Below are 14,900 nucleotides of genomic sequence, written 5' to 3'. Positions count from 1 at the left end.
AATCATTAGCCCGTTATGGTTCCCTATAGTGACTTCTAAGCAATAGAGGTTGAAAATCTAACACGTCAGCCTTAAAAGAATTATGGTGTAGATCAGATTTAAAAAAAACTAAAAACAAAAAAGACAATTTTTTTAAGCTTGATGAAGGTTTGGAAGATGGGTATAGTGCCATTCATGAACTCCAATTTTTTTAAGTCTTGATGAATGCATGTGGTCTTGGTACATAGTTGGGTACATGGTTGGCGTGGCATGGTCACAGAATCATAGATTGTTTTCATCGAGATATATAAGAAAAAGATGTGCGATTCTGTGCCCTTGCCATGCAGCCTTGTACCCAACTGCGTACCAAGACCATGGATTCATCATTGTTCCTTTTTTTTTTTTTTTTTTTTTTTTTTTATTTCTTTCCAACGAATGAGATTTTAAGTATCTATGACATGATTCTCTCTAAACCATTAAATGCCACTACAGGGAACTGTAGGTATAACGTATTACAATAGAACCCGAGCTTGATGTGAGAAAATTTTGAAATATCAAGTTGGGGCAGCTCCATTTCACATCTTGCCTTGAGGTTGGAAAATTCCTATGTCAACATGTGCATTTGACGGGGACTGCGAATTCTTTAACCTTTGCGTTGTTTGAAAATTCTACAAGCCGTCTTACTCATTCAAAATTAATTTACTATTAATCTTTTTGTCTTCCCTTCTTTGCTTGGAATTTTGTGTTCATCACAAACCTCTCCTTGAGAGTTTTCTTCTTTAGTGATTTTTCTTCAGAATGAATCTCAACTTCATCCCATCTTCCTTCCTCTACCTGATCTTGATCATTGTGGTGATCGATCACCCGCTATCATTATGTCAAGATGATCCAAGTTACACTAATTGCTCTCGATCATTCCAATGTGACAATATACAGCGTTTAATCAATTATCCATTTTGGGGGAATGGAAGAGCGGAATACTGCGGCCGATCAGGTTTCGAGCTCAAGTGCCAAGATAATATTACTCCTCAAATTAAGATTATGGATGAAACATACCTCGTTTTGTCAATCAATCCAGATGAGCAGATTATGAGAATCGCTAGACTTGATTTATGGGACGATGTTTGTCCTTCTTGATTCGAGAACACTACACTGAACATCAATCAATTTCAATATGTTCTAGGTGTGGTGAACCTTACCTTGTTATACGGTTGCCCTCCCCTTCCCAATATGCCAACTTCTCAATTTACTTGCCCAATAAGCGGTAACAATAATGATAGTGTTTACATTGATCCCTCTGGCTTATAATATCCCACCAACAACATGTAGTATTAGAATCGAAGTTGCAGTTCTTCAAACAGCTTCTCAGAGCCTGAGTGGAGGAGCTGTATCCAATCTTCCCCAAGTTTTGAAGGAAGGTTTTGATGTGAGATATGTAGGAGGTGATGTCATACTCTGTAAGCAATGCACGGATTCGGGTGGGCAATGCGGTTTCAACTCCTCATCAAATCGATTTACATGCTTTTGTCGCAATGGGCCTAATCAAGAGAGTTGTTCTGATTCTAATTCAACAGCTGGAGGAGGAGGAGGTATGTCTATATTTCCTTTTGTTCATTTAATTTCCGAACTCCTAATCCATTTCGGCTTTGATCATCACTTACCCATCACCATAATTATGATACCAAGACTTTTAACACATTGGATTAGTTTGGATGAACTTAGAGAACACCATGTGAGTTTGCAAATGTAAATTCCCATTAATCCCCAAAACATGTTCATACCAGTCATCAGTTTCAACACAGGTTGGATTGGATCTTGGATCTGTTTTGTATTATTTTTTTTAACCGATATGAAAAAGCAATAACTTTTAATTTATTTATTTAATAACAAGAGGGAAAAAGCAATTATTTTTAAAATCTAGGCATATTATTAGGGACCTCAGAATTCTTATTTATGACGTGTGGAGAATGGATATTCAATAAGTCAAGAATTGAATTATTCAAGGAAAATAGACTAAGGCCTAAAAGTCTGCATGTTTGGTTCCACCATTCTCAGGTTTCAATGAATAACGTGTTTCATCTTTGCACCTTCTTCTACTCCTTTCATAATCTCAATTTTCTCTTCTGTTGTTGTTATTGTTGCTGACTTTAAGAGTACAAAAATTTATGTTTCTGGAGGACTAGCAAAGAGTAATTTCAGTTTTTCTTTTATTTTGGATCACAAAAAATCTTATGGGTTCTTCTATAGGGTTTAATAAAAATTATAAAAAAGACTAATGATTTTAGAACTCAACCTGACATATGGACTAAAAAAAACTCACTGCCGTGTCATGTTCAGAGAACCGTAGATTCTTTTGCCCAAGATACACAACTGCACCTCAGGGTACACAACTGCAGATGACAAGTTGATTGTGTATCCCTAGGGATAGAATCTATGGTTCTTTTCTCATGCCACGTAGGTGAGTTTTGAATCGAATTCAAAAATCAGCACTTAAAAAAAAAAAAAAAAAAAAAGAAAGGGAAAAAGAAAGATTGAAAATGTCTTTTAAGTCTTCTATACATCTTTAAGTTGAGTTTTGTAGCTTGTGAAGACTGGAGGTGTGGAGGAAACTTCCTCCCTGAACAAGTATTTAAAGAGGGGCCCATCTCTGCATTCTTTCCACAAGTATTTTGTGATCAGTCTTCCAAGTCAACCGAATGTGTCAACTCTGCAAAGTTTGATTGTGAATAACATTGTTAAGGACTTATTTTCATTCAGATCAACATAGAATAAACCTTAAACAGAGTGAGAAGTTTTGTGAACTCTGGTGTGAGCTCTTCTGAGTTTGTTAGAAGTGTTCTATTTTGAGATGGGTTCTGCTGTTTTAGCACCCTCTACCTTTGTTGTCGTCTCTTTCCTTCTCTCTCTGTTTTCTCTTGGCTCATTACAAGCATTAACAACATGTTCTTTCAACTGCTCGTCCTTGGGCCAAATTGATTTTCCTTTCTCTAACACCAGCAATCCAAATTGTGGGTTGTGCACCATGGATTGTACCGATAATAAACCTAAAATCCAATTCAAGAAGAAAGGAAAATGGTACAATGTTGAACAGATGGATCACGATAACAGGACAATCGAAATTTATGATCCTGAATTCGAAAATACCTTGGTATCCAGTTATTGTCATTTGCTCGACAATTTCACAGCAAAAGAGTCTCCCCTTTCCTTCGAAGTTATAAGCCGCAGATTTTACTTTGTTAAATGCAAGCGTGAGGGTTCTCCTACTTCTCTTTCCGAATCCTTCCCATGGTCTCAAAATTTCAAGGATTGCAAAGAATATGACATCTTCTTCAATTGGCTTACAAGTGAGATTATTCCAATTATACCTTATTATCTTTCCAATCGCTGTTCTGTTGTTCAACTTCCTGTTAAAAAGGAGTTTGAGAATTGGTTTAAGCCATTAGAGAAACTTAAGGATCTGTTGACCGATAAGTTCTCTCTGTTGTGGTATATTCCCCAAGACTGTTATCATTGTAATTGGAAACAAGGAGGTCAGTGTGTTGGTGATGACAAAGGAAAATTCAGATGTGAAGATGCTAACGATGGTAAAGAAATGAAACAAGGTTATTTCCCCCTTTTAAATTTCGAATTATTATGAGTTAAGCTTCTTATCTCAATTTCTATTGTTCTGCATACCCCTGGAAAACCAACAGAGGCTTGAACCAAGCGGTTCATCTACACGGGGATGGTTGGTACAATAGAGATAAGCTTCAAGTTTTAGTCTTTCTTTATGATCATTTTCAAAATTGTGCAGACAAGTATAGGTTTCATTACATTGTGTATTCTTAGCTAAGCCTCTGAACTAATTACATGATGATTTTATGTTGCAGGCGGGTACAACTTGGGATTGAAGATTGGTATAGGTATGAATATGATATCATTCCTAAAATTTCTCTTGCCTCAATTTCTTTAATTTTCTTCTATATTGATGGGATACAATATTATTGTGTTCAAATTTATACACAATTGATTAGATTTTGCTCTGAAACAAGTCCCTTAACTTTATTTTCAAGATTAAGAAATAATTTGAAAGTATAGATTGCTATGATTCACTTATTCTATTTGATATACTACATACTTTATTTTTTACTTTTTAAATTGCTAGTACAATTATTATAATGAGAGAAGGCCGAGTTGAAGTGGTTTGACTCCAAATTTTGAATCTCACAAATGCCTCCACCTTTACATTTAAACTTAATATAATTGGGTCACTTTGGATGACACAAAGAAAATTGTAATCCCATGACCTTATATTCCAACTTTGATTAGTTTTCAAAATTACAATATACCTTTTTTCTTTTTACTATGTATGTAATCTTAATACCTCTTTAATTTATATTTTAAATTACAAATAAACTCTCTTAAAACATGTGCGCTTGCACATGCCAACTTCTAGTCTATATAATAAAACAACATGTTGTCTCCCCTATCTCAATCTTTATCCCCATACAGAATATATCTTGAGGAAAACTTCAACTTTATTATCCCCTTTTCTAATAATACTTTCTATTTTATTGTCTTCCCCCTTTCTAAAAATATCCCTTCAACTTTATATATTTTCTTTCTTCCTTCTACCCCACTTTCCAATAATACTATTCAACTTTATTGTTTTCCCGCTTCTTCTCATTTTTTCTAATAATACCCCTCCAAGTTTTTTTTTTTTCCTCTTTGAGTCCCTTAACCCTAAAGTGCAAACACTAGTTAGTTAATAAAAAAAATATATAAAGAGACTAATAAAGATCCTAAATCTCCTATCAAGGTTATATTCATGACCCCAACTTGAGTGTAGCATTCCCAAGTGAACAGCGTTTTTGTAGATTGAATGTTAACTAAGGCTTAAATGTCTGATTTTATCAAAAATCTGAGTAATCCAAATCCAAATTTAGTGGGTTTGGTTCCTTCAAGTATATTCGAATTAAAAATGAGTCAGATATGGGTTGATGTCCCTTGACCCAAGTCAGATCTGGTTCAAATAGGGATCCATCCCTATATTCGCTTAGATTCAAATGACATATTATTGTATAAGTTATATTTTTATATTTTTTTAAGCTATCTTTCATCAAACAAAAAGTGTTGGGCATAATGATCTAGCCCTCTCTTCAAAAAGGGAGAGATCATGAGTTCAAGTCACCTTTTGATCACACCTTTAGTGATTTTTCTAGAAATGATTTGAACGATTTGAAATTACAAGACTTGACCGACCTGAATCAATCAATTTAGTCGGATCAGGATCTGGATAAAAGTTTAATGAAAGGAAAAAAATGCTTGGATCCGAATAAAAAATTTGAATATGGATATGGATATACTCATATCCGGTTTGAACCTGCTTCATTTTAAGCCCTAGTGTTAACCTTTTCTCAGGCACCACCCCACCAATCAATTCTTTCTTCTTAGTAGGTCAACTAGGTAGTAAGACCTTTTTGTAGCACAACATTATTGTTGATACTTGTTTTCCTTTGCTGTTTGATGGATTTCCTTGATCCAAGAATCCTATGAATCTTATGCTGGATGTAAATTCTGTATTGTGTTTAGAATAATGTTGAAGTGACCTTAAGATTGGACCTCACATCACACACCTAACGTGATAGTGTATAGGAACCATGCATAGATGCTTTTCCTCGAGAAACGAGTGAAGAAGCATCTATGGTTTCTGTCCAATTTCACGTCAAGATGTGCAATATGAGGTCCAATCTTGACGTCACACCAGCACGACTCTTCTATTTATCTCCTAATCCTCTATATGACATCAGCTCATTTAAACTTCACCATCATGCTTTGGAAGCTGATAACACTAACTTTTTCGAATCTTCATAGAGATCACATCAACATTAAACTTTGTTGGATGATAATCACTAATGCTTCGAGAAGCTCTAGAGAATGGGGCAATTTCATTGAGTCCCACATTGAATGAAAGGCTAGGAAAAGGTCACATGACATAGTTCCTTAGCTACTTGGTGGATTAACCATGCATGTCTCTTGCACTTGTGACACATTCGAATTATGTGATATATAACCAAAAGTAATTACTACAATCATCACCAGCATGAATTTTTACAAGCATACACGTTAGGCTTCCCTAACTCTAGGGCTGCTTAGTATCTCCCCCTCCCATCAAATGGATTTCTGGTACAAAATTTCTTCTAACTTGGATCACCTAATGAGTTTTATAATTATAATTCAAAATTAAAGATCGCTTTCTGGTAAAAACTTGGAATACTGTGTAGGATTCCACCAGTGTGCATTGACTATTTCTCGAAAGTATTATACATTGGGAAATCAACTAGTAGGGAAATAATAGGCTTGAGGGCCTCAACAACTACTCTCACTAGAGCTGTTGGAACATAGTAAAAAGTCTGGTTCAGGGCATGACTGTTGTTAATAGATCCCTCAGTAGTGTTGGGATTTCTTGGATTGCTTTCTAGGCATTGTTATAATCCTTTTTTTCCTTTGGATTTGAAGTTATCAGTCTTAGTGCAGACCAGCATGCTTTAAGTGCTAAGCTTTTATCAGATTGAAAGAATGCGTGACAATTATCCCTTTGTAATTTTATAGAAACTTTAAACTTTTCGTATGTTGATGAATTCACCTTTTCTTATGCAAATATTATTGTTGGGAAAGGAAAAGATAAGATTCCAGATTGTATTGTCAAAATTATCTTGAGTATATTCATAATCTTAGTTCAGCTCTTTTAGAGAACCTATGAATGTGGATCCCTGGATCTACAAGATTTATATGGCTCGAATAAGCCTACGTCCATCTCACAATCTTCTTTGTCTATTGAACACTTATTATTAATAATTTTCAAGTAAATCACTACTAGGATTCTACCCAATAGCCTAGATCCAAAATAACAATCGAACCTAGTTTTTTGTGTTCAATATGTGAATTTTATGTTTTTCACAAAATGTATAATACAATTGTTATTTTCAGAAGTATATTTTTAAATGCAAAAAATAAAAAATAACTTATTCGAGGATTAACTTCTATGATACTATAATTTTGCCTATGTTAAATATAAATTCCTAAAAACTTTTCTCTCATTGATTATGTTCCGCCTTTGCACTAAATAACTTAAACATATATAAATGTCTTGATTGCACCCAAGAAAACTTAGGGAAGAAGGTTCTCACTTTTTAGCCTATTGTTTCTTGAGTTATATCCTTGGACAATGAGGCTATATAACATTCTTCTTCTCAATTTAATTTTTGTATTAACTTTGTAACGGAATAGTTCCCATCTCGAACACCCGAGTGTTGAATAGATGCTTTATCACATCTACTTTTACATGGTACAATACATTTTTGTTGATTGTCACACACACATGAATGTCTGGCTGGCCTTCCCATTGGTGTGATTATACACAACACATTTGCCTGATTTGTTGAATTCAAATGTCACCTCTTATCTTACAATGTTTTTCAGTTATCTCGGTGCTTACTGAGGTATATATGAGACTCCCACAATTAAAAAAGGGAAAAAAAATATGAATCTCATAAATGCCCCCACCTTTACATTTAAACTTGATATAACAAGAGTTGTTTTGCTCAAAAGCATCAATAAATAAATAAAAAACAAAAAAATTTGTTCAAAACCAAGAAATTTACAATCTCAAGACCTTATAACAATGTTGGTTAGTTTTCAAAATTACAAAATATCATTTTTTTTACCATCTGTGTAGTCATCAAAGACCCTTTAATTTCTATTTTAAATTACAAATAAGCTCTCTTAAAACATGTGCTTTTGCACATGCCACCTTCTAGTGTAAATAATGAAACAACATGTTGTCCCCAAGTCCCCACCGTCTCAACCTTTATTCCCCATAAAATAATGTATCTCAAGGAAAACCTCAACTTTAATATCCCCCCTTTTCAATAATACCTCAAAATTTATTGTCTTTCCTCTTCTACCCCTTCCCCAAAAATATCCCTTCAACTTTATATATTACCTTGCCCTCTATCCCCCTTTTCTAATAATACCTGTTCAACTTTATTGTTGTTCTTTTTCTTCTCATTTTTTTCTTAAGAATATCCTTCCAATTTTATTTTCTTGCCTCTTTTACCTCCTTAATCCCAAGAGGCAAAACTAGTTAGTTAATAAAAAAAATTCAACAAGACTAATAAAGATCTTAAATCACCTATGAAGGTTATATTCATGCCTCGAACTTTTTAGTTTAGCATTTCCAGGTAAACAGAGTTTTTGTAAATTGGGTGTTAATCTTTTCTCAGGCACAACCCTACCCGTCAATTCTTTCTTCTTAGTAGCACAACTAGGTAGTAAAACCTTTTAGTAGCATAATGATATTATTGACCCTTGTGTTCCTCTGTTGCTTGATGGATTTCCCACGTCAAGATCCTGTGAATCTTATGTTGTTGTAAATTCCGTAATGTGGTTAATTTCCCAATCTTCTAGATCACATCGACTTCTTCAACTTCACCATTATACTTTGCAAGCTGATGATTGTTAAGAAAACATGTGCAATTGAAACAAGAAAACCAATTGAAAAACCAAACACAAGATGCAATCACACAAAGATTTTACATGGTTCCCACTAAATTAAGGTACGCCCATGAATCACACCGATTCCATTATGAAGAAAAACTCATAGTTACAAAACCTTTCACTAAAAACGAGAAATATACCTAGGAAATCTAACTAGGGTTTTACATAATACTAATGAAATTATGAAAATACCCTTGAGAAATTTTCTTTCAAAGGTTTTGCTAACCCCCCCCCCCCCCTCAAACCTCCCAACGAGCTCGACCAACATGAAGGAGTAGCTTGATTTACAATACCTCCTTGTTGACCAATACTATCAGGTTCCACAAATCATAACAATCTCCCACTTGGAGATTGATCAAGAGTATCTCCCAATAACACATGTTGCACCTGATAAGTAACGCCTCCATAACAAACTCAGTGTGAATCATCATTGTCTTCTATGCTTGAAGATCAATAGAAGTTGAACAGGTCTTCAACTTCTCAATAGTAATTACATTGGTAAACATATCTGCAGGTTCACACTTGTGTGAATCTTTTCCAAAATAACCACTGCATCCTCCATAATTGAATGTATAAAGCGATACCTGATGTCAATATGCTTCATCCTTGAAAAAAATGTTGAGTTCTTCACTAGGTGAATTTTACTCTGACTATCACTGTGCAACTTACAATCATCTGGCACCTTACCCAATTCCTTCAAAAGAGATTGAAGCCATTTCATTTTCTTTCACGCTTTTGTAGCTACAACATATTTTTCATTTGTAGTCGAGAGAGTAATTATCTTCTATAACCTTCAAACACAACTCACTATTGCACTACCCAATGTAAAGACATAATTTGTAGTGTTCTTTCTACCATATAGGTCTCTTGCCAAGTCAGAATCAACATATTCCTGCAAATTGATCTTTGCTCCGCCATAACATAAATATAGATCTGTGGTACCCCTTAAATATCACATAATCCATTACATAGCCATTCAATTCTCTTTGCATGGATTATTCATATATATACTCACAACTCCCACTGCTTGTGCAATGTTTGGTCTGACACAGACCATGGCATACATAAGGATACAATTGCTGAAGCATATGGTACTTTTGACATGTATTCTTGCTTCTCATCTGCAGTGGCTTTTACCTTCTTGAAAGCACAAAATGACTTGTTAGAAGTGTGCTCACTGGTTTAGCATGATCCATGATGAACCTCTTTAGTAGTCCTTCAATATATTGTGCCTGAGATAACCACAATCTTCTTTTTTCCTATCTCTGTTGATTCGCATACCAAGGATTTATTTTGATGCAGTTAAATCCTTCATAGAAAACTCTTAAGATAGTTATTCTTTTTGCCTTATTATTCCAGTTATGTTTGATCTTACAACAAGTATATCATCTACATACAAGAGAAGAATGATGTAAGAGTCACCAAACTTCTTGAAATAACAACAGTGATCAACATTACACCTTGCATACCCATTACCAGACATAAAATTATCAAATTTGACGTACCACCATCTAGGTGCCTGTTTCAACTTATATAAACTCTTCTTCAGCTTACATACTAGTTCTTCCTTTCTTAGTGCCTCATATCCTTGTGATTTCTTCATGTAAATATCTTCATTCAAGTTACTATGAAGAAAAGTTTTCTTCACAACTAGTTGTTCTAGATGTAAGTCTTCTACTGCAACAATACTCAAAACAGATCTGATGGTACACAACTCCATAATAGGAGAAAAAATCTATGTATAATCAATACTGCCTTTTGCTAAAATCCCTTCTCAATCAATTTGGCCTTATATCTCTTGGTCTGATAATGTTCTTCTTTTAGCTTGTAAACCCACTTATTATGCAAAGTCTTTTGGTCCTAGGGTAGCTCAACCAAATCCCAAGTTTGGTTCGTGAATAATGAGTCCATCTCATCATCCATTGCCTTCTCCCACTTAACATTAGTCTCAACCTGCATAGCTTCATCATAACATTCTGGTTCACCATTGTCAACAGTAGTAAATAATGTATAGAAGAAATTTACCAAACTAGAGTCTTTCCTTGTGTAGCTCTAGTAGATTTTCTAAGTTCAAGTAAATGAACCTCAGTAAAAGGGTCTTCAATTTTGCCCTATCTATTTTCATCCACCAACCTAAACACATCCCTAGATGGTGCATCACCAAACTCAACCTATCATCCCTTGAATTTGTATGAGCTTATACTCCTTTCACATTCTTCATATACATTGCATTTTCATTAAATATGACATTCTTACTTCTAATGACTTTTCGATTTTCAAGATCCCAAAATCAATAGTCAAATTCATCAATGCCATACCTAACGAAAATACACTTCTTAGACTTAGAATTTAACTTGCTTCTTTCATCAAAATAAATGTGGACATAAGAGGTACAACAACAAAAATTTTAAATGAGATAAATTTCCTTTTTTTCCTGCACAGGCTTTTTCTGGCAGACCAAACTTCAAAAGAACTAAAGGTCCTCTGTTGATCAAGTATGCAGTAGTGTTCACAGCATATACCCAAAATGACTTAGGCAACCCAGCATGTATCCTCATACTCCTAACATGCTCTACAATAGTTCAGTTCATGCGTTCTGCGATGCCATTCTCTTAAAGCTTTTTAGGAATAGTTTTTTGTCTTCTAATCCCAATCTATGCACATCAGTCTTCAAACTCACCACTGCAATACTCTCCACCATTTTTTGACTTCAAATACTTCAACTTCAACCTAGTTTCATTCTTAACCAAGACTTTCCATTGTTTGAACACACCAAATACATCAAACTTGTGCTTCAAAAAATAAATCCAGAGCTTTACTGTGTTGTCATCAATGAAGGTGACAAAATAATGAGAACCACCAAAAGAAGAAACTTTGGCTGGCCCCTACACATCAGTGTGAACTAATTTCAAGTTCTTTGATATTGGAATCCTTCCAACATTTGAGAAACTAACATTCTTCTATTTTCCAAAGATGCAGTCTTCACAAAAGTATAAGCTCATCTCCTTTAGCCTAGATAATTTATCCTCAGAGTACATTACCCATGTGTCCAAGCCTACGATGTTAAGTATTAGCATCCTCACCTACAGAAGCCACTATTATAGAACTATAGGTCCTAGATGTAACATAAAGAGTCCCTTCTTTCTTGTCACGAGCTACCACCATAACCCTTTGGTCATCCTCCAGGACTCACCTAAGAACGTGGTGAGTATCCCCAACTCTGCAAGTTGCCCTACTAAAATCAGGTTCCTCTTAAACTGTGGAACATGTCTCTCATTTTTCAACTGTAAAGACATCCCATTCGACAGATTTATTTGCACATTGCCCATATCAACAATGTTGCAAGGCTTATTGTCCCCGAGATATACTCTATCAAAATCACCTTGTACATAGCTCTGTAGAATGTCTCTATGGAAAGTGGCATGGAATGATGCTTTAGAATCTACTACCCATATGTCATCGTGTGTGGCAATTGATAAGATCAAAACATCAGAATCGCTACTATCAGAAAGGTTAAGAAATTATTTACCCTATTAATTTTTTATCTCTACGGGTTTCTTTGTAGCTTTACAGTCTCTTTTGAAGTGACCCTTCTTCTCAAAATTCCAGTAACCATCTCCTTTTGACTATGGTGTTTTGGACTTGCCCCCTTTTCGAACTTGATCCCTATGTCCATCTCACAATCTTTTTTATATATTGGGCATTTACTATTGAAATTTTTTTTTAAAGAAATCACTCCTAGGATTCAACCCAATGGCCTAGACCCAAGTAAACAAAATGCAAAATAAAATTGTTATTTTCAAAAGGAAATATTTAAATGGAAAAAAAACACAAGAAAACAAAATGTATTTGTTGCAAGATGAATCGAAATATAGAACTACTATGATACTATAATTCTGCATTATGTTGCATCTAAATTACTAAAACTTTTGTATGATTGATTATGTTCTTACTTTGCACTAAATAAGTTAAACATATACAAATTTCTTGATTGCACTTGAGAAAATTTAGGGAAGAAAGTTTTCACTTGGTAGCCTATTATTTTTTGAGCTATATCCATGGACAAATGAGCTATATAACATTCCTCCTCTCAATTTAATTTTTTGAGTTAACTTGATAACCAAATAGTTCCATTCCCGAACACCTGAGAGATGAATCTATGTTATTCCCTCTACTTTTACATGGTACAACACACTATACCCGTTACATACACATAAATGTCTGACCTTCCCATTGCTATGATTACATACAACACATTTTCCTGATTTGTTGAATGTAAATGTCACCTCTTATCTTACAATGTTTTTTAGTTATCTCAGTGCTTAAGGAGGTATATATGAGACTCTCTCAATTGAAAAAGGGAGAAAAAAATATGGGTTCCCTCCTTATACCTTCACCCAATCAATGAAACAGTCTCTAGCTTGTAGACCCTATTGTCAAGTTGAAAACTTACTCCTTCGTCTTGCACACTCTTCAGGCACATACCTATGAATGCTTGGCCCACCTGTTAGTACACCTATACCAAAATATCAAGATATTTGGTGGGTTTTTCATACTTGGCTCCATAAAACACATTATTCTCATCATCTCCTCTCTTTGTGTACGTGTGTGTAGGTACAGGGCTAGCATCAATATTTGTTACAGGAATGGTGATTATTTTCTGTTGTTTAAGAAGAAGATACTCTTCAAACGATTCAATGATCTTTTGGAAAAAGAAATCAGAGAATGATAAAAATGTTGAGGAATTCTTAAAAAAACATGGAGACTTGGTTGTAAAAAGGTACAACTATTCAGATGTCAAGAAAATAACTTTCTCCTTCAAAGAAAAATTAGGCCAAGGAGGTTATGGTGGCGTGTTCAAAGGAGAGCTACTTGATGGTCGTGTGGTGGCGGTGAAGGTGTTGAGTGAAACAAAAGGTAATGGAGAAGAATTTATTAATGAGGTTGCAAGTATTAGTAGGACTTCCCATGTTAATATTGTGACTTTAATTGGATTTTGTGTTGAGGGTCCCAAAAGAGCTCTTATCTATGAGTTCATGACCAATGGATCTCTTGAAAAATTCATATATGATGAAAAACCAGCAAAAACACATCCACATCTTGGATGGGAGACGTTATACAAAATCGTAGTCGGCATTGCTCGGGGACTGGAATACTTGCATCGTGGTTGTAACACTCGGATATTACATTTTGACATAAAACCTCATAACATTCTCCTAGACCAAGACTTCTGTCCCAAGATTTCTGATTTCGGACTTGCTAAACTATGTCTTGTGAAAGAAAGCATCATATCAATGACAGGTGCTAGAGGAACTGCAGGGTATATAGCACCAGAACTATTTTCTAGAAACTTCGGAGGAGTCTCACATAAGTCAGATGTATATAGTTATGGGATGATGGTGCTTGAAATGGCTGGAGGAAGAAAGAACTTTGATGGAGGAGTAGCTAATAGTAGTGAAATATATTTTCCACATTGGATCTACAAGCATCTCAATCAATGTGGGGATTTAAGTCTGCCTGGAGTTGCAACCATGGAAGAAAATGAAATTACAAGGAAGATGGTTTTAGTAGGTTTGTGGTGCATTCAGATCGACCCATTGAATCGACCTTCGATGAGTAGAGTATTGGAAATGCTAGAAGGAAATCTTGAATCATTACAAATTCCACCAAAACCTTTCCTATCTTCTCCTTCAAGGGAACTTGAAGGTTCTTCCACCATATGAAAGCCACTATAACATGTAGCTATAGATAAATTCATTTTTTTATTGGTGAACAATGCATGCTATAACGTGTATGAATTTGCAGTTGACCAATTTTTATGATGTTCTTTTCAAGTAAGGAATCCTTATTAGATGCTCCATTACATGAGTTTTTTTTTGTGAAGAAAATTAAGTTTTAGACTTCAGATTTGCATTAGATGAGAATCTTATCCTCTATTCATTGTTCTAGTAAGACGAAAGACTTTTATTTATTCATTCTTCATATTTTTATTCCAACAGACAGCAAGTAAATAACTTGTTCGAGATGGAAACCAAGTTTTGGTCATATACATATGATATTCTCTAGTTAAGGTTGGGGAGAAAAAGTTCGACCCAAGAATAGTTAGTAGATATTTATATGGCTATGCGGAAAAGTCCAGGAGATTTAGATTTTATTTTCCCTTACACATACCTACCATGTTTTTCAAGAAATGCTAGGTTTCTTAAATGTGACAATGTTAATATGAGCAAACATCCTTGAATGATGAAGTCCAAGAAAGTATGGACTTCGGTCATTTCACCCATAAGAAAATAAATTTTTTTAATTATTATTGGTAGCATTACAACAAATATGACAATTAGGAACGGTTTATAACCGTTCCTATTCTAGTATGAAAGACGTCA

At 34.7% G+C, this 14,900-nt stretch overlaps 1 protein-coding gene across 2 annotated transcripts; it reads left to right on the top strand.

Annotated features, from left to right (window-relative positions):
• Positions 1 to 752: 752 nt before the first annotated feature.
• On the top strand, positions 753 to 14,377 carry LOC147406176 (LEAF RUST 10 DISEASE-RESISTANCE LOCUS RECEPTOR-LIKE PROTEIN KINASE-like 2.5). Of its 2 annotated transcripts, none has more exons than XM_086434142.1 (3): positions 753 to 1,568; positions 3,849 to 3,881; positions 13,132 to 14,377. In XM_086434142.1, the coding sequence occupies exons 1-3, from the start codon at positions 1,253 to 1,255 to the stop codon at positions 14,238 to 14,240; spliced, it is 1,458 nt and encodes a 485-aa protein (XP_086290268.1). In that variant the 5' UTR covers positions 753 to 1,252; the 3' UTR covers positions 14,241 to 14,377. The 2 variants fall into 2 exon arrangements, with proteins under 2 accessions (XP_086290268.1, XP_086290267.1); XM_086434141.1 differs by lacking the exon at positions 753 to 1,568 and adding an exon at positions 2,577 to 3,581.
• Positions 14,378 to 14,900: the final 523 nt, after the last annotated feature.

The sequence above is a fragment of the Akebia trifoliata genome, chromosome 3 (assembly GCF_017979445.1).
Source record: "Akebia trifoliata isolate Shusen 1 chromosome 3, ASM1797944v1, whole genome shotgun sequence".
Lineage (NCBI taxonomy): Eukaryota > Viridiplantae > Streptophyta > Magnoliopsida > Ranunculales > Lardizabalaceae > Akebia > Akebia trifoliata.
Note: the sequence above shows the minus strand (reverse complement) of the source record. Positions and strands in the feature narration are given on the sequence as shown.

Excerpts from the sequence above, each read along its gene's own strand:
- LOC147406176 (XM_086434141.1), top strand. The coding sequence starts at position 2,828 with ATGGGTTCTGCTGTTTTAGCACCCTCTACCTTTGTTGTCGTCTCTTTC. Across the intron at positions 3,582-3,848 it reads TGGTAAAGAAATGAAACAAG|GCGGGTACAACTTGGGATTG; the intron begins GTTATTTCCCCC and ends TTTATGTTGCAG. Across the intron at positions 3,882-13,131 it reads GGGATTGAAGATTGGTATAG|GTACAGGGCTAGCATCAATA; the intron begins GTATGAATATGA and ends ACGTGTGTGTAG.